Source organism: Petaurus breviceps, unplaced genomic scaffold, assembly GCF_028583685.1.
Source record: "Petaurus breviceps papuanus isolate PSGF00001 unplaced genomic scaffold, PetGlider_PUasm1.0 90845, whole genome shotgun sequence".
In the NCBI taxonomy this organism is placed as follows: domain Eukaryota; kingdom Metazoa; phylum Chordata; class Mammalia; order Diprotodontia; family Petauridae; genus Petaurus; species Petaurus breviceps.
The window spans coordinates 14137969-14159478 of record NW_027187359.1 but is presented as its reverse complement, the minus strand read 5'-3'; the positions used below and the strand labels follow the sequence as shown (position 1 = coordinate 14159478).

Genomic DNA, 21510 nt, shown 5'->3' with positions numbered 1-21510 from the left:
TTCCCATCCAAAATGAAATGATTGGCATTAATTCATTAATGGACATATTTGTAGTGCCTTTTTTCTAATTTACCTTTAAAATGCTAGCACTGTAACTGTTGTTAAATATATTTTTTTAAACTATCAGAAGGGAGTGCAATGCTATCTTACATTTGTTGATTATCTCAGTGAGAGAATGTAAGTAGCATTGTGGAAGGAACACTCACTGCACTATTCCTGGCTGTGCCACGTAATAGCTATGAGACGTTTAGCAAGCCAGTCATACTCTTTGGGTTAGTTTTGAATTTCTGTCTTTATAAAATGAAAGGATTGGACTAGATAGCTATGATTTTTTTTCCAGCTCTGACATTCTATCAAATCCTGTTTCCTTTTGCGAACTCTTACCAAGATGTTCTTTCAAAGATCTATTTTGATTAGAAGCTACATATTTGTAGGTTATATATAGAGTAAACAAAAGCTTAGTTCCTGTTCTTTAAGAACTGTCTTAAATAGGATATATAATATTGAATCTTCCTATATTGCAGCTTTATCTGAAGGAGAAAGGACCAAGAATTTTGGTGAGACAGACTTTACAGAGACAGTATAACAGTAAGACATATGGGTAGATAGCCTAAGAGGAACAATGGAAAACTAATTTAGGAATCAGAAAAGATGTAGAACAAATAATAGGAGTGAATTGATAAGGATGAGAGAAGGAACACAGATTCAGATTAGGTGCTAGGAGGTTTGGGATTTTTATCCTGGTTTCACTAACTGTGTGACCTTCTGGAAGCTTTACCTTAATATTCTTTCTTCCAAAAATGAGGGGCTTAAACTAGATTATTGTGACATCTCTTTCAACTCTAAAGTTATGTTTTAGAGTTGGAAAATTTAACTTGAAGGAGAGAATATAGATGGGGAGAGTTTGACATCAGAACCTTGATACCCAATGTGATTTGAAGGGCAATAAGAAATCATTTGAAGATTTTTAAGGAGGTGGTTGCGTGTAATATGGTCACAGTGGTTGGTACAGAGGGAACATTATGGTTTAAGGATTTTGCACTGCCTACAAGGATGTATATTGGCAGTTTGTAAGAATCCAAAACCAGTCAAACTCCAATTTTTTTCCCCTCTTAACTCAAGTGCCACCTCCTCTATAAGTCCATTCTTGATTTTCCCAGTTGCTACTGCTTCCCTAAAAATTGTTTTGTATTTAATTTATTTTCTCTTTACTTAATATTTACACATGTTGTTTCCCTTAGTAGAATGTTAGTACCTTGTGGAACTGGTTTGTTTGTTTTAGTTTTCTCCCTGTATCCAAATCACCTGCCACAGTGCCTGGCATATCGCAAGCAGTTTATACTTTTTTAATGAATGAATTACATCTGAGTGAAACAGTTAGTATTAGGACTAAGCATATATATATATATATATAAAATTAATGATAGCTGAACTTTATGGCTCTTTAAGGTTTCAAAGTACTTTACATATATTATCTCATTTGAATTTTGGAAATTAGGGCATCAAAATATTATAGATGAACCTGAATTGAACCAGTATTTCATTGGGCTCAGCTCTGGTAAGGAAAAGCCTTCCACAGTTCAAGGGTAAAATACTCAGAAATTTATCTTCGAGGTTAAAATTAATGAGAGCCTGCAGGTATTAGGAATAACCTCATTAAGTGTATGGAGAAAGAAGAGCTAAAATTTAAGGTAACTGAGGTTTATCTTTTGGATGAATGACAAGGTGATAGTATTTTTCACAGTAATAATAGTTGTTAACTTGGGGAAAGATCTTTAAAGAAAAACTGTCAGAATATTATTTACTAAACCTATTTAATGTGAAGGCAACCCCTTATCTTTTTAAGAAATAAAAAAGGGCGAAAGGTAAAAGAGGTTTAGAAATTATCAATGAAGTTGAAATAATTACTAATTACTTATTTAACAATCCTCACTTCATGTATAATTTGTGTCCTAACTATGTTTTTTCTTCCGTCTTATCCTTAGGCTATCACAGAACTCCAGAAGAATGGAATGAATATGAGCTTTTCATTTTTGAATTATGCCCAGTCAAGCCAGTGTAGAAACTGGCAAGACAGTTCAGTGAGTTATGCAGCTGGAGCACTTACAGTCCACTGAAGCTCTGAATACTCAGGGATACCACCTGCACATACTCATTCTCTAAATGGGGTCCCAGCCTAGCCCTTACAAAGATACAGTTCCTGGTCTTTGGGGATACTGAAACCTCAAAATTAATAGAACTTTCTTCTCTTCTTTTCTAGTAGGTGTAGTCCTTCCTTAATTTCAACTCATTATAAAATGCTTTCATGTTTAGGACAATGGAAGGAAGGAAGACTGGCATCAAAATATTTTATGATTTAAAAAAGTGATGATGGATGTAAAGTCATGGTGGCAGATGGTCCTTCAAATACAACCTGTAAAGCATTTACCATATTCTAAATTTGCACTCTTTGCAGACCTGTGCACATATATTCAGCTTTCAGAATAGTTTTGCAAATTGTAAACAAACAAAAAAGGGTGGAAGCTTTTTAATAATGAAAATTGCATTTATAAATGATCTGTATTAGAATATAATAAATCTCCAGTATAGTCAACTACTACCCGTGTTGTACAACAGATACCTTCTATTTTAGTTGCTAATAAAGGGCTACACAACTCAAATAGTCTGATTTAAACTTATTGCTCTGTGGTATATGTGTAGATTGCTTCTCATTAACTTCATCTTAGAATTATTATGTTGAGTTTGGAACAGCTTCTTTGTAAGATAGTTTAGGATGTGTTTATATGAAGACTATTTCAGTTACAGAAATTAGTATAATGTTACAATTTACCAGTTGACTTTTCAAAGCTATATATAGTATGCCAAAATTGCTTTTAGGTATATGAAATCAATTTTTGTGACTAAATACCATGTTATAGTAAACTTTACTATTAAATTTGGCAAAATGGGGTTAATTTTAGCCCTTCAGTTGCAAAGATTGTTTGTAGGATGCTAGTTTGCAAAGATTGTGGAACATGTCTTGTCTTTTATGGTTATCACCAAATAGTTGCCACTGTGTTCCACAGTACTTTAAAAAATTCAACCTTGTCTTGTACTCGTCTTTTTCAGTAAAAAATCATTTAAAAAAAAAATCCCTTACTGTTCCTACAATTCCAATATTTAAACGGCAATTTTATTTCTTTCCTCTTGCTTTAATTTAGACTAAATTAGACTTAATTTGACTGAAAAATGTCATGGTAGTGGTTGTAATTATTTGCCCATCCTGTGTGTGCTAGATTGCATTAGTGTAGTCTAGTACTTGATTTCCCAGCTATTGGATTCAATTTTGAAATCTTCAATACAATATCTGACAAGCACAATACTTAGGGGTGCCTTGCACCAATTGTATTCAAATATTTGATTTTTCTATTTATCAAGCATTAATTTTTTTCTACCCAAGGAGTGATTTAAATGGTAATACCTTTCTAAATGGAGTAAAAATGTCCTATGCATATCTGTGAAACAGTATGTCATTAGATTAGATATCAGCAATTTAAATCCTGGCATGTTCATTGGGAATTTTTTTGGAGGGGATGGTGGGATATTACAATATCTTTTGCTTTATGGATTTAAATGAAGTACATCAAAATTGATTGTGATATAGGATTTTTAAAAAATCCAACCATTGTCCCTTGTTCTTATAAAATTTGCAATATATTTTCTGGGAAAGGTTTTCCAGTTTGATGAGTTGTAATTTCCTTTTTAAAGAAAGAGGATAAGATGGTGGCCAGGCCTGTTAAATGCTGGCATTGTAGTACAGGGACTGCTTTTATAGTATTTTTTTGAAGTGTAGGATCCTCCCTAATCACCTCTACCCTTTCCCAAGAACATAGGAACATCTGCCATGCCTGGGAATCCCCTGGCTCCACACTTATACCTCCTAGAATTTAGTGCAACTACTTTTTTTTTTTTGTATGTGTATGTGTGTGTGTGTATTTACAGTGTCTCAGAGAGTTGGGCTGTTGTAGCACCCTTCAGTGATGAGTGCTACTATAACCCAGCCTGAAATTTCTTAGTGCCCTACTCTGTCAATTCTGGAAATTTGGTATTCTGGTAAAAATAAATTTGCTTTAAATGGAGAATATCTGTATTGATAACTTGATCAGCATCATTTTACACTATAACCTGTAGTCATGTAATTGAGAAAGAGCACTGGGTGAGATAGAAGGCCTTATTTCTAGTCTTGGCTTTCCACCTCTTTATCCTTGAGCAAGTTAATCACTCTGAGCCTCAGGTTCCTTCATAAGAAATGAATTAGATAATATGGACTAGATAATATCTGAGGTTCCTTCTAGCTCTAAATTTTTATGGTTCTATGAACTAAATCCATGGCAGTTCTGGTGTCACTTGTATAAAACAAGTTAAAACTGCTAAGTGATTGAAGTATAAGGTGCTATTTTTTCTCTTCATAGTATAAAGATTTTTTTTGTTATAACAATAAAAAGAGCAGTTAATTTGTATTAGCTAAATGGAGTTAGTTCTGAAATGTTGGATCTAGGCTAATAGAGTTTATGTGCCTTTAAAAAGTCTCTAGCTTTTGGACAGATTTAAACATTTTTAAACTGTATATAACATGGTTAAATTGACCTTTTATTATCTACTTTATACTTCATTCGTGGTGCATCACAGATTGATTTCTTTGCATTGCTCATTATACCTGTGAGTGTTCGTTTCTCTCTACCACCTATGTTGTGATGTAATATTTAGATAATACAATTTGATTTTTCATTTCAACTTAAGTAAAAATGTCATCAAGAAGACCTGTCATGGTTAAATAACAAAGCCTTGTAGGAACAGAACATCAAACCATCTAGGTCATCATAATGAGGCAGTGTGTGACACAAGATTGATCAGGAAAGCTAGGGTTGTTGTAGATTGGGTAGATCTGATCTAGTTGCTTTATCTAGATTATCCAGAATAGGATCTGGATCTGAAGTGTTAAGATATAACAGTTTCCCAGATATCCAGGAAAATCTTTATTAGGATTGCCTGTTTAAGGAACACTTTGCAGAGTAGCTGTTTTAAGAGAAGCTTGACCAACTGAGGCAATTTCATAGCTTAGTTGGTCAACCATTCTTCTTTGTGGAACTTTCTTGATCTTAAAGAGCCATAGTTAGTTATAGTAGTTCAACTAAGAGCGGATTGAGCCTCTTTAGTCAACCCAAGAGTATTTATTGTCTCTATTAAAAGAAAAAAAGCTTTGTAAATCTTAAAGTGAAATATATGTGTGTGAATTATTAATATTGTTGTTTTTAAAAGAAGACTTCTATCTCCAGAAAGTGATATACCCCAATTTAGGCCTATACTCTGTTGCACATGTTCCTTAGGGACATGGTTCAGTCAACCCTAGGACAGGGCCTCCTTAGAGATCTCAGTAAGATACCTCATTCCATGAGCCAGCTGGTGATGTAGGTTGAAATACTGGTTCAACTGGTGTGATAGAATCGAGAGTGGAGGTGGGGAACTTGTAGCCTTGAGGCCACATTTGACCTCTAGGTCCTCAGGGGTGCTTCTTTGACTCAATCCAAACTTCACAGAACAAATCCCCTTAATAAAAGGATTTGTTGTGTAAAACCTGGACTCAGTCTAAAGGTTGTACCCGAGGACCTTTAAATCCATATGTAGCCTTGAGGCCACAGGTTCCCCACCTCAATGTAGAGACTTCCTTATAAAGATATCTCTAATGCAGTGCTCAAAGCATTAACAATAACAAAGGTTATTTAACCTTTTTTTTTTTTTAAATCAGTTTGAGTGAAGGCATAGAAGGTATGCTTATCGGTTTTGCAGATGGAACAAAACGGTGATATATGACATAATTAGGGTTCAGAAAGATTTCAGCTGGTATGGTTGGACCAGTTCTAGTAAGATGAATTTGATAGGGATAAATGACCCATACTTTATTTCTGAAAGTCAACTTCGTAAGTACAAGATGGAGTAAGTGTGGCTAGAAAATTCATTTTAAAAGGATGAGAGTGGGATTAGTTAACTGCAAGCTCAAAAGGAGTCAAGGGTGTGATATAGCTGGCCAGAAAAGTTAATTTGGTCCTAGGTTAAATTAAGAGAGGAATAGCATTCAGGAATAAGATGATAGTCCTGCATTCTTTCCCTTTCCAGACCATTCCTCAAGTATTGTGTTCCATTTTACATGCCGCATTTTAGGAAAGATATAAGTAGAGAGAAAGAGGGTAACTAGGATGACGAGGAGTCTCGATGCCATGCCATATGAGGATTAGTTGAAAGAACTTGGGGATGTTTGCTCTGAATACTCCCCAAATTGGGCCCTCTCTTAACAAAGAAAAACATTAAGCAAAATTGACAAAGAGACCTCATCCAAAAATAGCTACAACATCCAGCCCCCTAGTTCGCTTTCTTATCAAGAGGAAGGAAGTTTGTTATATCATGTTCTTTGGGACTGGACTGGGTTATATTTCAGTCTTTGGGACTGAGATTGTTACTGCAATTAATCAGAGTTCAACTCCCTTGTGTCAAGTGAGGACTTGATTTGTTGAGGATATTATAGAGGGAATCCCTTAATTCATTTGTCCTTTGGGCTAGATGGCCTCTGAGATCTTTTCTAGCCTGTCAGATTTTGTAATGACAGTTTGAACAGAGTAGAAAAATTTGGTATACAGCCAGACTCAGTTTGGGCTTTCTAGACATCTGCCACTTGTTGACATGGGCTTTGTACAAAGCCCTTAGCTTGTTGCAAGAGTTTTTAGAGGTCAGCTTGGAGATTGGCCAAGTTATTGCAGAGCAATGGGGTGTAAAGGTAGCACTGAGAGATTGGAAAGTAGCAAAAGTGTAAGCCGCAATGGAAGAAATAGGGGTTGTTTTATATGGAGGTGGGGGGAAGGAACTCACTTGTAAGGGAAATTAATCAGAATGAGTCATTTATTTTAGGAGGTCGGTACTGCTCCAGATTTAAGTTACTTAATTTGGTCTGCTTTTTCATCTTGGGATGATGAGCTAACATCAAATGAAATTTGTTTTTAATTTTTTTTATTCTGAATTTAATATTTCTTTATAAAAAATAGAACAGAAAAAGGATTATATGTGAAACCCCGAATCTATTATGTGCTGCTTGCTTTTAAAAAAATGATAATAAATTCAACATGTTACTTTCAAAGCTGGCCTGCTTGTCTGTTTCCTTTTGAACTAATGTTCATTTAAAAAATGCTTCAGTGTCCCCCACCCCCTTTTAGCAATACTGTTATAAGCTCCCTTCTTCCCTCTTCCAGTAATCCCCCTCCACAGTAGAAAAAAGAAAAACACAATGCTTGTAACAAATAATCATAGTCAAGCAAAACAATCCTACAAGTCAGTCATGTTCACAACTTGAATCCTTCACCTCTTCATTATTGATCTCCTGGAGGTGAGGTTGCTTGTTGCATTAGTCAGAGTTCTTAAATCTTTCAAAGTTGTTTTCCTTTACAATGTTGTTGTAAGGTCATAGGAATCTTGACCTGGAAAACAGAAAAGGAGATATGATAAGAGACTGAATTGATGCTTACTGTCAAATGTCAACTTGTCCAGGATTCCACAGAGGTTGTAAAAAGTCATGGGCTGTACTGATGGCTTCCATCTTTTGGTAGGAGCAGAATTTACATGTGAATATGAACATACCACCAGACTTTACAGGTGACAAGATGGAAGCTTACTTAATCCACATTGCCCATATGAGAGCATCTTTCTTACTTTGACACACACAGGATTAAATGTGGAGTGGTCTGTTCTTATTTTCTCACAATTCTTTAACCCTCCAGAGACTGGCTTGTTGAGGAAATTATAATCTTCTGTTCTGAGGCTCAAGTTGACTGTCACTTGTAGATTATAAGCCTTATAAGATTTAGGGGGAGACTGTTTTGCTGGTTACGGTTGTTTCCTTTGCCAAGGATGTGTATCACAGATTCCTTGAATATTTTCTTATTTATCCTGAAACTAGCTATATGACAGATTGGAAAGTTAAGGTAAAAAATGGACCAGTGATCTGCAAGTTGTGGTTGTCAGTATAGATAATACAATTTGGATGTTAAAACACTTGAGAGAGTTGCCAGAATTTATGTTTGATAGCACATAGTTCTTCTAGTTAAGCTCTATAGATGATAATGTACAGGAAAGGTAAAGACACAAGTATACCTTTTTGTGCCCTTCCAATTAATCTAATACAACATTGGTACTTCAAATTTTGACCATAAGATATAGCTGGGCCCTGATTGCCTCCAAATTAGGACTAACCAGTGGCCTAGTGTCTCAGAGATATTTCAGGGACTATTAAAAAGCCTGAGTTTCTTCACAGTGAATTGAATAAGAATCCCAGGAACTATGTGAATCCTTAGCTACCTCTGAGTTGTCAGTCTAGGACAATATTTTCCAGATTAATTTTAATTCCTTTGGGTGAGGAAAGGAGGTAAGATAATATCCAAAAAGCTGGGGAATTTAGTTAGCTTACTGGGGTCAGGATGAAGCAACTGTCAAATGAAGCTAATAAAAAAAATGTGTCTCAGTTAAAGGAAGTAATCATTTCCATTGTACTCTGCACTGGACATCCCAGAAATGTTAATGTCATATTCAGTATACTGTGTGCCATGTTTTAAGAGTCCTAGTCAACCAGAGTACATTCAGAGAAGGATGATCAAGTTGGTCAAGTGTAGAAATAGTGAAAAGGACTGTTGGAAGTTTTGAAACGCAAATACTTTGCTTGGAATTGTGAAAAATAAAATTATGGGGGAGAAGGAGGCATGATGACCTCCAATATTTGAAAGGACTTTTATGTGAGTAGTACTTTTTTTTATGTATTCTTTCAGACACAAAGAACAAAAGTTGGAAGTTCCATTAGAACACTTAGATCTAACAAGGAAATGAACTGCTTCAAGGACTTCATTAAGGAGTGAATATTTTATCATTGGAAGTATTTAAGCAGAGGCTATATGACTGTCCAGGAATGTTATAGAAAAGATTTCTTTATTGAATGAGAGGTTAAGCTAGATTTTTCTCTAGTCTATAAAGACATTATAGAATTCTTCATGTTATAGATGTTCAATGTGTACTCTTTGAACTTGACATGCTGGTTAGGTTCCTGGAGGCAGACCAGTGCTGACAGGATAAAGGCTGTGTGTTGGATTTTGTTGAATAAATCAGAATATTGCCCTGGTGTAGTCCCTTGTGATATATAGTCTATATGAAATTTCCGAAGACTGAAGTGATGTAACAGTCTAAATGGTATTACAGTGTATTTAAAAGTATCTATAGTATGACCCAGGTACAACCTTCCATTCATCCTCCTTAATTTGAAACCAATTTTAAACCCTGCAGAGATTAAGTAAAGATCATAGTTTTTTTGGAGAGAGTTTTTGCTAGAAATGGTGGTGTTGAGAGTAAGGTAGTGTTTTAGGGGGGAGGGAGGGCATGGGGAGTACTAATGGTTAAGACTTATGTTTTCATTGATTTGAGAAAATTCTTATATAGAAACTCCTTTTCCTGATAGGTAATTTGTAACAGATTTACACTGAGTGTGTATCAAGAGATAGACTGTGAATCTAAGTCTTACTCCAATGCTAATCCCCTAGCCACTACACCATGCCACCTGAATGCTATAGTAATCATTTCTACCTGTTCCACGCCCCTAACAAGAGCTAGCTGGGAAGCTGTATACATGTGTTTCCTGCTTTAAGGTTTTTTTAATCTAGAAAATTTCAGAGCATTTAATTACATCTCAGTTCTACAAAGATCCACCTCATTAGAATATGCTCTTTAGAGAAGACATGAGCCGTTTCGCTAATGAAGGAGGCTCAAAACATCCTAGGACTTGCAGTAACTTTTAGTCATTATCAGATGACTTTTCCTCTTTAGTAACCTAATCTCAGTAACCTTTTAGAGAGTCCCTTGGGAATTCCACCTACAAAAACTAAAGACAGAGCTTAAGATATGAGTGTTCAGGTGACAGAGGGGTCATATTGACCATTGTCAGATAATGAGACTGTATTGAAGGGAAGTAGTTGGGGTGCCATGACCAAAAGAGGAAATCACCTGGCTAACCTGGTGATGAACTTCTTCATACTTAGCCAGACTGGTCCTTGGGGAGCAGGCACAATCTGTTACTATTATTATATTTGGAAGTGTTTCCAGAATTGTAGGACCTGCTAGAATTTGTACCACATTAGCATAACCTTTAAGAATAGAGGATCATTTCTATGATATGTGAGGCAACAAATTTGTTATAATAATTTAGATTACCTATTGATGATCCCCAGTGGTCATTTTGATCTTACAAACCAGTCTAGAGACCTAACTAAATCATTAATAGCCTCCACTCATTAATCATATCTTTGTTCTTTGTGGAATTTTCATTTACATTGTGTTCAATAAAGTTACTGCATGTGCCAGTCCACTATGACCTAGACTGGGAGAAGATGCCTCACTGGTAGTTAGAGGCAATGGCTGGGTTCTTTACCCATCTTCTATTTTGTATTATTACCCCATTGAAGTTCCTTGGGTAATAGAGATTTGATAAGTTTCTTTATCTTTGGGGTAGAGGGCCTTATTACCAGAAAGGTTTTTATGCAATGGAAGGCCTCTTACCAGAGTAGAGTCAAAGGCCAGCCTATCACAGATGTTCCTTCTCTTGGGTAAAGTGGAGTTGGACTAACCCAGCTATATGTAGTTTTAATGGGGAAAGGGGAACTAAACTGTATATAACCTTGATTCAGTTGGAAAAAGGAAATAAAAACTCATTTAGGGGAATCCCTTCTGAAATTAAACTTTATTATCAATAAATATTTGCTTACTAGTACTGGAAAATACCTGAAACATAAGTACAAGTTGGCTCCCCTTCAGTTTGCTGAGACTCCTAGAATTGGTCAGTTTATTCCAGTGTAGGTCCTCAGCACATAAGCAGAATGCAATGGTATACTCACCTCAGAATTAGGTCTTTGTCACTTTGACAAAGTGAATTCAAAGTAATTTTTTTATGAGCAATTGGGGTTAAGTAACTTGCTCAAGGTTACACGGCCAGTTATTTCTGGGTGTGGTGCTAAGTGTCGGAGCCCGGATTCAATCCCCAGGTCATCCCGACACTGGAGCCGGTGCTCTTACTAGCTGAGCCACCTGGCCGCCCCCAAAGTAATCTTTTTTTGCAGGACTTTTATGGCTAGACTTCATTCAGTAAGCATTTGTTAAGCACCAAGTGTATTCCCAAGCACTATGCGTGATATTGGAGAAAGAAAAAATTGAGAAGTTCCTGCCTAGAGAGAGTGGGAAATAATATTAACATAGAAAAGTAAATATGTATACAAAACAGATACAAAATAATTGGGGTGGGGCAGGATGGTGTGGTCCTAGTGCATTGAGGGTTTGGGACAAGTTTCCTCTAGATCTTGGTGTTTCAGGTGAGCTTTGAAGAAAGCTAGAGATTTTAAGAGGTGAAGGTGGGAGATAGAATGTCCCATGCAAGGAAACAATAAGTTGGCCAGTTTGGATGGAATGTATGGTGTGAAGGAATAATGCACAATAATCCGGGAAAGGTAGGTTGCCACCATATTACTTAGGGGTTTGAAACCTAAACAAAAATTTTAACTTTTATCCTAGAGGCAATGGCAGCAACTGGAGGAGGGGAGCTATGGTCAGATCTGTGCTTTAGGAAGATCGCTTGGCAACTATGTGGGTGATATGTTGGAGAGGAGAAAAGCGAGGCAGGAAGACTAAGGCAAAAAAAGTCCAGGCAAGTGGTAATAAGGGACTTGATCTAGGGTAGTATACTTGTCAGTGGAGAGAAGAGGTCAAATGCAAATATACATTGTGGGTGTAGAATTTCTCTGTACTTGGTAACTGATCAGATGTTGGTGGGAGGGGGAAAGGGAAGGGCTGACAGTGACACGTTGCAGTCTGGGGTGACCAGAAGGAAGATGTGTCTTCAACAAAAAGGGAAATTAGGAAGAGGAGAGAATTGGGGGGGGAGATGGTGAATTCTCTTTATTGAATATGATACCTGTGGGACATAGATTTAAGAGTCGTCAAGGAAAACATTATAGTAGAATATGGATCATTGGGTGGTCAATTTAAATTTTTTTTCCTTGTCCACAGAAGGCAGAATTAGGAGAGCTATATAGAGTTCTCAGGCAGATTTGGAGCTCCATAAAAGGGATGAACTTACTAACAATGATAACTGTCCTCGAGTGGGCTGATCTGTTTCACAAGATGGTGAATTCTTTTAACTGAAGATCTTCATATGGAAGCTAGATGGTCAATTTTTAGGGATGTTGTAAAGGGGATTTCTATTCAGGTATGGATTGCACTCTGAGGTCTCTAAAAACTGGGGTTCAGTGGATATTATCTACAGAAAAGCTGTTTGTTGGGGGCAGCTAGGTGGCAAAGTGAATAGAGCACCGGCCCTAGAATCAGGAGGACCTGAGTTCAAATGTGGCCTCAGACACTTAACACTTACTAGCCATGTGACCTTGGGCAAATCACTTAACCCTAATTGCCTTGCCTTCCCCCCTCAAAAAAAAAAAAAAAGAAAAGCTGTTTGTTGAATGCTGGTAATATTTAAGAGATAAGATTGTCAATATATTTGTTTATATCCGTAGTTCAAGTATATATGGCAAACATTCTATTTACAAAATACATTACACACATTGTTATTGAACTATAACAGCATTCTCCATTTTTGTGTTGTAGCATGTTTTGAAGATACTTGGGGCTTCCAGCAATGACTTCTTTGGTTTCAAGAATGATCTTTACCCATGGCAAAATCTGCATAAAACTTATGCTGAGGCCTTAGTAGTTTTTAAAATCAAGATTCACATCTTTGTGTGTGTGTATGTGAATTATCTAGTTTTCCTAGACTTATAATCATAGCCCAGCAGACTAAAATAAAAATTAATGAAGAGTGTACGTAAAATTAAAATGGTTCAGGTTGTATAACTATTACAGCAGCTTTAAAAAAAATAGCTATTTTTCTCATTGATTTGTAAAAATATTAATAAATTCTGAGTGATTGGTTACGTAGTTACAGTTTAGTTGTCATCAGTGGCACACTTGTGCCTAGAATAATTATGCTTTTTACTTTAAAACAAATTAGTTAAAGCATTTAAATACAATGATAAATTTTAAACATCCAAATGTAATGCTATTTCTTTTTTAAAATATTTTTTCCCAATTACATGTGAAGGCAATTTTAACATTTATTTTTAAAAAATATTTTGAGTTTCAAATTTTCTCCTTCCCTCTCAATTCTTCCCTTTCTGAGATGGTAAACTATTTGATATAGGTAATATGGTTTTATGTGTGTGCATGTATGTATACACAGCCATGCAAAACATTTCCATATATAATGCTGTTTCTTAAGAATAAAGTAGTCCAACCACTGGAAGTTAAAGGAATTGGGGGGGGGGGGGGGGGGGTTGGTGATAGAATGACTACCTTTTTTTTTTTTGACCTTTAATGCCTCTTGAACCTAAAATGAGCCAGATTCATAGTAGGAAAGAGAGTGGCAAATACTGAAAGGCTCCAGTGAGTGATACAGGGACAACTATAGTTTAAATCATTTGCCTACTTTGACCTAGGGTACCATGGTATACTCTGCACATTTGAGTTGAATACTACTGGGGTAAAGCGGTACACACTAGCACCTACCTGCCATTTGCTAATAGATGCTTTAGTGGCCCAAAGTGCCTTGTAGGGTGTTCAGGTTGTACTAAACCTATTGAAGATAGGCTATGTATTTTGCATGTGAGTAATATGAGCGGTGGGAATTCCAAAGTAAGGTTTTAAGTAATTATTTCTCTTAAGAATGGACAAGCTTTATAAAACTCTACTGATCTTGCCTAGCATAGTTTTTTGGAAAGTAATATAATGAAAGTACTTTTGATCATAAATTATGTTCTAATGTCCATTTCAGACATTTTGGAATGCCTAGTCTTTTACTAGAAGTAGTCACCACCTAATCCAAACGAGCTAATAAACCAAAAAGAACATTAACAACACATGATCAAGTAGAGAATGAGTCCCTAGGACATTTGCTCATAATTGCATTCTGAAAGGAAAAGAAGTAAATGGTTGGTGATTGAAAAAAATTTTTTTTTTAAATAATTAGGTCTTGAGTTCTGATCCTGGACTTGTGTATTGAGTGACTGATGGAACTACTCTTCTTCATCAAGATATTTTGGAGAATCATGAGTACAGTTTGCTTGGTTACAAAGATATTAATTAGTAAGAGTTAAAGAAGGCTGAAGAGTAATTTAAGCCAGAACATGTGATGGTCAATATATTGAGAAAAGCATTTCAATTAATGTAGTTTTTTAGACTGTCATATTAAGTTTGAACAGATAACTTTTTTTTCGGAGGGCAATTGGGGTTAAGTGACTTGCCCAAAATCACGAGGTTAGTAAGTGTATCAAGTGTCTGATGCCGTATTTGAACTCAGGTCCTCCTGACTCCAGGGCCCACGCTCTATTCACAGCCGCTCCAACAGGCAACTTTTAAAAAACATTTTCTTGTGCTAAATGGGAGCTGTACTCTAAAAAGAGTTTCTTAACATTCTTATTCTGAAAGAAATGAAAGCAGAAGACAAGTGTGTGTGTGTGTGTGTGTGTGTGTGTGTGAGATTTGCTTTCCAAATATTGGCTTCACATTCCTTTTCTTTTTAAAAAATTGCCTTTTATTTTACAAACCTTTTTGAACCTCGGTTTCTTTACCTGCAAGATTAGCTGTTTAGAGGATTTGGCCTCTAAGATCCCTTTCTGAAAACTGATTTCCTTTGAGACTCGAAACCATTTTCTTCTGTCTCTCCTTTTCTCTATTGAGAGACTTATGGTAGTGGCTTTTTTTTTAAATTAAGACTTTGTGTATGTGGTGTGATGTTATGAAATGTTGATTGTCCAAATTGAGTGCCAGCATAAAATAGTGGATAGAGCATCAGATTTTGAAGTAAGAAGAGCAGGGTTCAAATGCTACCTCAGACATTTACGAGCTACACAGCCCTGAGCAAATCTCTTTTTAACTTCTCTGTGTCTCAGATTCTTCACCTGTAAAATGAGGAGGTTAGAGTAGATGGTCCCTTCTAGTTCTAAATCTCTGATTCTGTGATCCTTTTTTCTGTTTCCTTTCTGTCTTCCTTTCCAACCCCCAATACCTTGCTCTTTTTTTTTTTTCTGGGATGCTTTCTTTTTTTTTCATTTTTTGGTCTTTATTAATACGTTTGTTTACTTTTAGTTTACAAGATTCAGTTTTACAATTCCTTGAATTTCAAATTTTCTCACCCTCCTTCCCCTCCATCCCCCCCCATTACTTTGCTCTTTTCAGTGTTTGTTTTCTCCCATTTACCCCCTGTTATTGCTAAAAATGGCAAGTAGTTACTTTATCCACAACCAAATGCTTTAATGGATGCATGGCATACTGTTCATTAGTGCACAGAAATTATCTTCAGTCCTGTCAGTTGTACTAAGGATGTGTGAGACCATGGACATGGAATGTATGCTACCTCATTTTGAATCACTTGGTGTTCAAGTTGAACTGATCGGTGAGATAGGTTAAGATATTTGCCAGTATCCTATCACTAATTTAGGAAGAGAGCTGGGGTTAGAATTCTTAGACCAGTGTACAAAATCAAAACAAATGGGCATTCACATAAGTGATGTAGTGAATTCAGGATAGTCAGTCTAACCTTGCAGGTTTTGCTGTTCCTTTATCTCTGTTCATCTCAAAGGAATACAATATAATTCTCAAAATGAAGTGAATTTTAACTCTCTGTAAAATGGCATCTTGCAATTTTATATTTAACTTTTCAACACTTTCGCATATTTTGTCCTATTTGATCCTTACCACATCGTTCACAAGTAGTTTGAATCTCTTTTGACACATGCAGAAATTGAGAATTAATTTAAAGACAATTGTTTAAATTTGTATAGTTAGTATAAAGGCTAGTGGTAGAAATTTGATCTCTCCTGACTTTCCATTCCAAATTCTTTCTAGCATGTTATATTGGCCAGCTTTTTTTTTCCTCTTTTTTTGTTGGTATTCTCTTTTGGGGAGCTGTATTTTTGGGGGGAGAGTTAAACTGTCCATCCTTCCTGAGTAGGGGAGCAATTTACAGAGGGCTCTCTCATGTAGGAGTAAACAATGATTGAACATCACAATTCTAAGTATGTTGGGATTCATACCAAGTTAGTTGTTTGTAATCACACAAATGGTACAATAAATTCTTTCTGTAGACTTAAATTCTCCCAATTATTTAGCAAGTCTCCATTTTATTTTGACCATAAGGTCTAATGTTAAAGCCTTAACATTATATGGTCCTTTCCAACCATCCTGTCTTCTAGTGCAACAGAAATGATAATGAACAAATAGAAATTTGTAGTGTAAGGACCATTGGATTTGGATTCATAGGAGCTGCATTTGAAGCCTAACTTTGCTATTTCTTAGCTGTGTAACTTTGTGCAAAGCTACTTCACCTCAACAGCCTCAGTTTCCTCATCTTAAAGTAAAGGAGTTGAGTAAGATTATCTTTTAAAGTCCCTTCTAGCTTTGGATTCTAGAGAGTTTCTTTGTTGTAAATTTTTTTTCAAAATTGATGGTCTGTTTTTATGTCATATTCATTTCTGAATATATATCCCTCCCTATTTCCATTCTCCCTTGTGAACTTTGTAACAAAGTTTATCAAAAACTGACATGTAAGACCCCTTCCAGCTTTAAATCTATGATCCTAGGGTCAAGCCCATCTGACAACATACTTAGTATTCCCACAGCTCCCATCTTTGCTATGAAAGGAGAGAGAAGCAGTTTTTCAAATTTTAGAAATGAAGTTTAATCATAATTACAGAGTATTCAGTTTTCTTTCATTCTTTCAATTTACATTATTGTAGACATTAAAATAGATTGATTAAATAGCCACATTTTACTGTATGCAAAATCAGAGCCAAGATCCTAAGTGACAATTCATGATATTTTCTAAAAATCTCACCCCTTGGTCAATGTATCTTATCCTTTGAAAAACTCAGTCTATAGGACTTGTATGGTTAGGTTGGTTAGTATGACTTCTTTAAGAAGTAAGAGTGGGTGAAAGACTTCATAGAGGAAATAGTTAAACTAAAACTGCAGGTTGTTTTTCTATCTGGACCCTTACTGCTGTTGGTTCTTTATTTCTTACTGGACCTTCTGGTTATAAGCAGAGTTCAGGAAAGATCTGATCTGGTGGGAACATTGGTTATAAGGAGAGACAGATTCTTGAGGTCATTCCTATAGATTGAACTTTATTCTTAGATCTGTACTTAGGCTCAAAACTTTCTAGTTACTAAGTGAATAAGGATTAAGTAATGGAATTGAACAAAATCTGATGTTAAAATTTTAGTACATTTGGAATTTTAGTTAGATTTTGTTTGTGGGGACATGAAATAAAAATCATTCTGGATTAATTTTTTGCTGAATTTGTTCATTTTGGAATTAGCTGCATGTAGCCTGCATTTCCTGGAACACTTCTACAACTCCTTATTCTAGTTATTGCTGTTCACATAAAAATGAGCATCGGAAGTTTGGTTTATGTTCATTTCAGACAAGTGTTAGATCAATCCTCCATGCCCTTTTCTTACACAGTATGGTTTATTGAAGTTCGTTGTCTTTAAATTTATACTCTATTAATGTGACTTAAAAGACTTTTAAAATAGATTTTAAAATGTGGAGAATTCCATCTTCCATGAATAGTTACTTTCATAGAGCTACATTGAAATTGGTATGCACCCCAAATTTCCTATATGCATATGATAATACTTGTTTAGGAGTTTATCTTGACAGTTTTGTTAAAATTAAAGGAATTTTATATAACATGAAATAGGATTATAGAATAATGTGACTGATTTTAAAAATAATTATCCCAGAAATTTTACACTAAAAAAAGTTTTTTTTTATAGTAATAACTTTTGCAATGCCTTCAGAGCAAGCAGTCTTTCAAATATCCTCTGGTGGCAGATTTAGTTTTAAAATAGCCAAAATGATAAAGCATTTATAAAGCACCCTCTAAGTGTCAGGCACTGTGAGAAGCAATAGGGATATAAATATAGAAAGCAAATCAGTCCCTGCCCTCAAGGAGTATATTGTAATGCGTAGAATTCATCATGAGCCAAGTCTAGTAATTGAGGTTCTAGGATCCATCTAGGGAGCACCATTTTTAGTCCCAAAATGAGGCACAGCTATCAAGTGACAAAGCTGACTTTCTGGTGTGGTGCATGAACTGTCTGAAAGGACAGTTTTCAAAGAAAAGTCCCCAAAAATATTTTGATCACTAATAGGGTTGTTGAAATAAACATGTACCATCACCATAAGCTAACATCTTTGAAAAGCAGTCCTCATTTGAATAGCTTCAATTTTTAGATTTAGGTTTGTTGCCTTATGACCATGTACAAGGGCAAGTGGAAGCCTATTGGACCCATTTTATGCTTAAGCTCTTTTAAAAAATCATGTATTTCCCTTTCTGTGACCATCGTTGAACTCCAATTCTGGAACAAAAAAATCAAAGAGGAGGAAATAGAAAGTTGAGCCTTGGCTGCTGGAGACAGTCTGAATATAGATAATTTCTTGTGATTATTTTTTAAAAAATAAAGTGGTTGCAGAACATTGGATTAAAAGTTAAAATCCTAAGGGCAAATGAGTATGAAACTTTGTCCTGAATTCTAGACAGTCTCATTTAGAACTTGAAGAACGGAGAAGTTTGAGAAACCACTTTTACAACCAAACATTTGTATATTAAAGGGATTGTTTTTTTATTTTCTGGAGCTATCCAATACCTCAGTACTAAAGAGTGAAGAACAATTTGACCCTAGGTATAGGAAGGGATGTTATAAAACTTTTTTTTTTAATAAAAAGTTTGGTACTAATAGCTTATGTCATCCTGTGATTAGGAAAGGTAGTTTTCAGAGTTGTGTATTTATAATTGTGGTGTTTTGGGATTATTTTATAGTTTGGGTGTACATTAGGATTTGCCTAGTCTCAAAGAAGATCTCAGTGTAAATGAAAGAGGACAAATGACTTTGGGAGAAAGGATGGTCCTCTTTTAGAACATAGTTAAAACATTGTTTTAATTTTTCTTCTGTAAGCAAAGTATTATTAGTAACGGTGTCAGATATTTAGTAACTTGTAGCTCTCAAAGTAGCCTTTATGTTAGGAAAACCACGTGCCTTGACATTGTAGTTTCAGAGTAGTGTTACTTGTATGTAATTTTCAGCAGCTTCTTAAGAACTTGTTGAATAAAAATAACTTCTTAAGATAGTTAAGTGTTGACTGTATTGAATAGTAAATATTTTACTGAAATTGTTACTCCAAAAGTGGGCTATAACTTAGGTCTGCTTTCTTATATTGAGTTAGTTTATGGACCATTGTTCAAGGGATGTTTTTGCCTAGATGCAAGCTTGCATCCATAGTTCACCTGTTATTTATAATTTTATTGGATAATGCAATTTTCAATTTGTATTTTAAAAGATGCTTTATTTTTACCATATCATAAATGAATGTTTCTTTTCAAAAGGTTTCTCATCAGGTGGCTATTTTAGATAACATACAAACTTAGGTCAGTATATGATCTTTTTAAAGTCACCCCTAGCTCATTACAGGCACTATTGTCATGTATTTGCCATCAGGTTAAATATAGTACAGATAAGAGTTATAAGTATTCTGTTGAAATTGACCTCTTAACTGGAAAAACAGCTGCCATCTGGGCTCATATATGCACTGCTAATATAACTTTGAAAGCATATCAGAAAATAAAATGGAAAAGTATTTTTATCAGACTTTAAAATTATGCCAGTACTATATTGTATAATATTTTAGTTGTTTTTTTCCTCTTTAGAATCACCAATTCTCTCTTCAGTTTATACCTTTTCTGCAAATGGTTAGCATTGGTACACCCTTTTCCCCATTCGGAGGAAAATGACAGCACTTGACAGATGAGCCCCTTGTAGGGAATTTCTTTATGTTTTTCCATAAGAAGGGCTAACTCAGAGTAACAAACATTGCTTCCTATTTTTCACTGACAACTATTTTTCTCACCTGATGATGAAGTTTCTCACACACTTAGGTTGTGGTCCTATCAAAATAGGAATGATTTTTAAAATGTGGCAAAGGCATTGTACAGCAAGATATATGTTGTATTTTGAGGGGCTATTGAGAATAGGATATGCTTTTGCTCAATTTTCATATGTATGAAAACTACTGAGTAGAGTAGAAAAGCAGGGTTCTTTTGCTGTGAAAATAAGAAAAGAATTGGAAAACTGTAACATGTGACAAGTATTTTAAAAATTATTAAAATCATGTTAGAGTATTCATTGTGGGAGAAAAGTATTAGATCCATAAAATTATGCTTTTTAATTTCTTGTGCTTATTCTTGGCAGTGTGTAGCTGTGAATTTGTTAATGCCGAGTTAGATTCCTCCCCACCCTTCTTTTATTAGGGGAGTTTTTGCTATTGTATGACTTACAAAGATGAACTTGATAGCCCAAAGTTTCAAAAAGACCATGTCTTTTTACTAAGTGTTTTCTTAGAGGTAGTAGAAATGATTCCGCACTCCCTTTCCCCCTTCCTCCTACTGTTTACTTCTCTAACCAAGACTTTTAAACACTGTTGCAGTTGGGAAAGCCCATAGGCCAACTTAAAGTGAGCTTAGGGCTCCCTTTAACCAAATTAGGTAGTTTCTGGTCAGCGGAATTATTCTTATCTACCATAACAAGACCTTCCTCCCCTGCCTCTTTTTTCCAGACTCTAGAGCTCAGTATGTAAAGGATGCTTTCACCAAGCACTTTATAGAGTAATGTTAAGGTCTTCCTCCCCACAGTGAGAGTGGTGATGAAAGAATGTCTCATGTCCCTTTACAGTTGCAGATTCTCTCTCGTATTATTTACAGTGTCAATATTTAGTGTACCAATTTTTTTTTCCATATTCTGAAATAACAGTTCAGTAACTAGCTTCATCTCGTAAATAAGACCATTTCTGACATCAGGTTAATGTTAACAGGTTTATTTCTGATAAACTTTATTGTCAAAAGTCATAATATGTTATATACAAGGCTAAGGTTGAAGGAAAGTATTGGTGCCAATTTTCATGTACATATGATAAATCATGGTTTAATTTTTTTTGTTTGCCAAATGGGAATACATTTTTTAAAAGGAAAGGAAAAAGTAATTTTATGGAAATGTTTGTAAAATCAACTTGTATGTAAAAATATTGTTTTACCTCCCAAAAAATCAATAAAAATGTATGGTTTCTTAGCGTATCCTTGAATGGGGTTCCTTTGTACAGAAGAACAAATTCAGAAGACCCAAAACCATCTTTTTACTTTGTATTTTTAATGTCACTTGACTTTAATGAAAGATACCTTTACCTATTCTTTGAGGCCAGGATGTCAATTTGTCATTTTACAGTAAGTATCCTTTTGTTTTTTTCCTTTTATTTACTTATTTAAACTAGATCTGTGATTTCACTGGTATAGGCCATTTC

The 21510-nt window shown here is 35.3% G+C and overlaps 1 protein-coding gene across 1 annotated transcript in view; it reads left to right on the top strand.

The window, feature by feature from the left end:
• Positions 1-21286, top strand: part of MEMO1 (mediator of cell motility 1) — a 157974-nt gene extending 136688 nt beyond the window's left edge. Inside the window, exon 9 of the mRNA XM_069072158.1 lies at positions 1986-21286. Coding sequence (XP_068928259.1) covers positions 1986-2117 — 132 coding nt within the window. The 3' untranslated portion in view covers positions 2118-21286. The remainder of the gene's footprint in view (positions 1-1985) is intronic.
• The last annotated feature ends 224 nt before the right edge of the window (positions 21287-21510 follow it).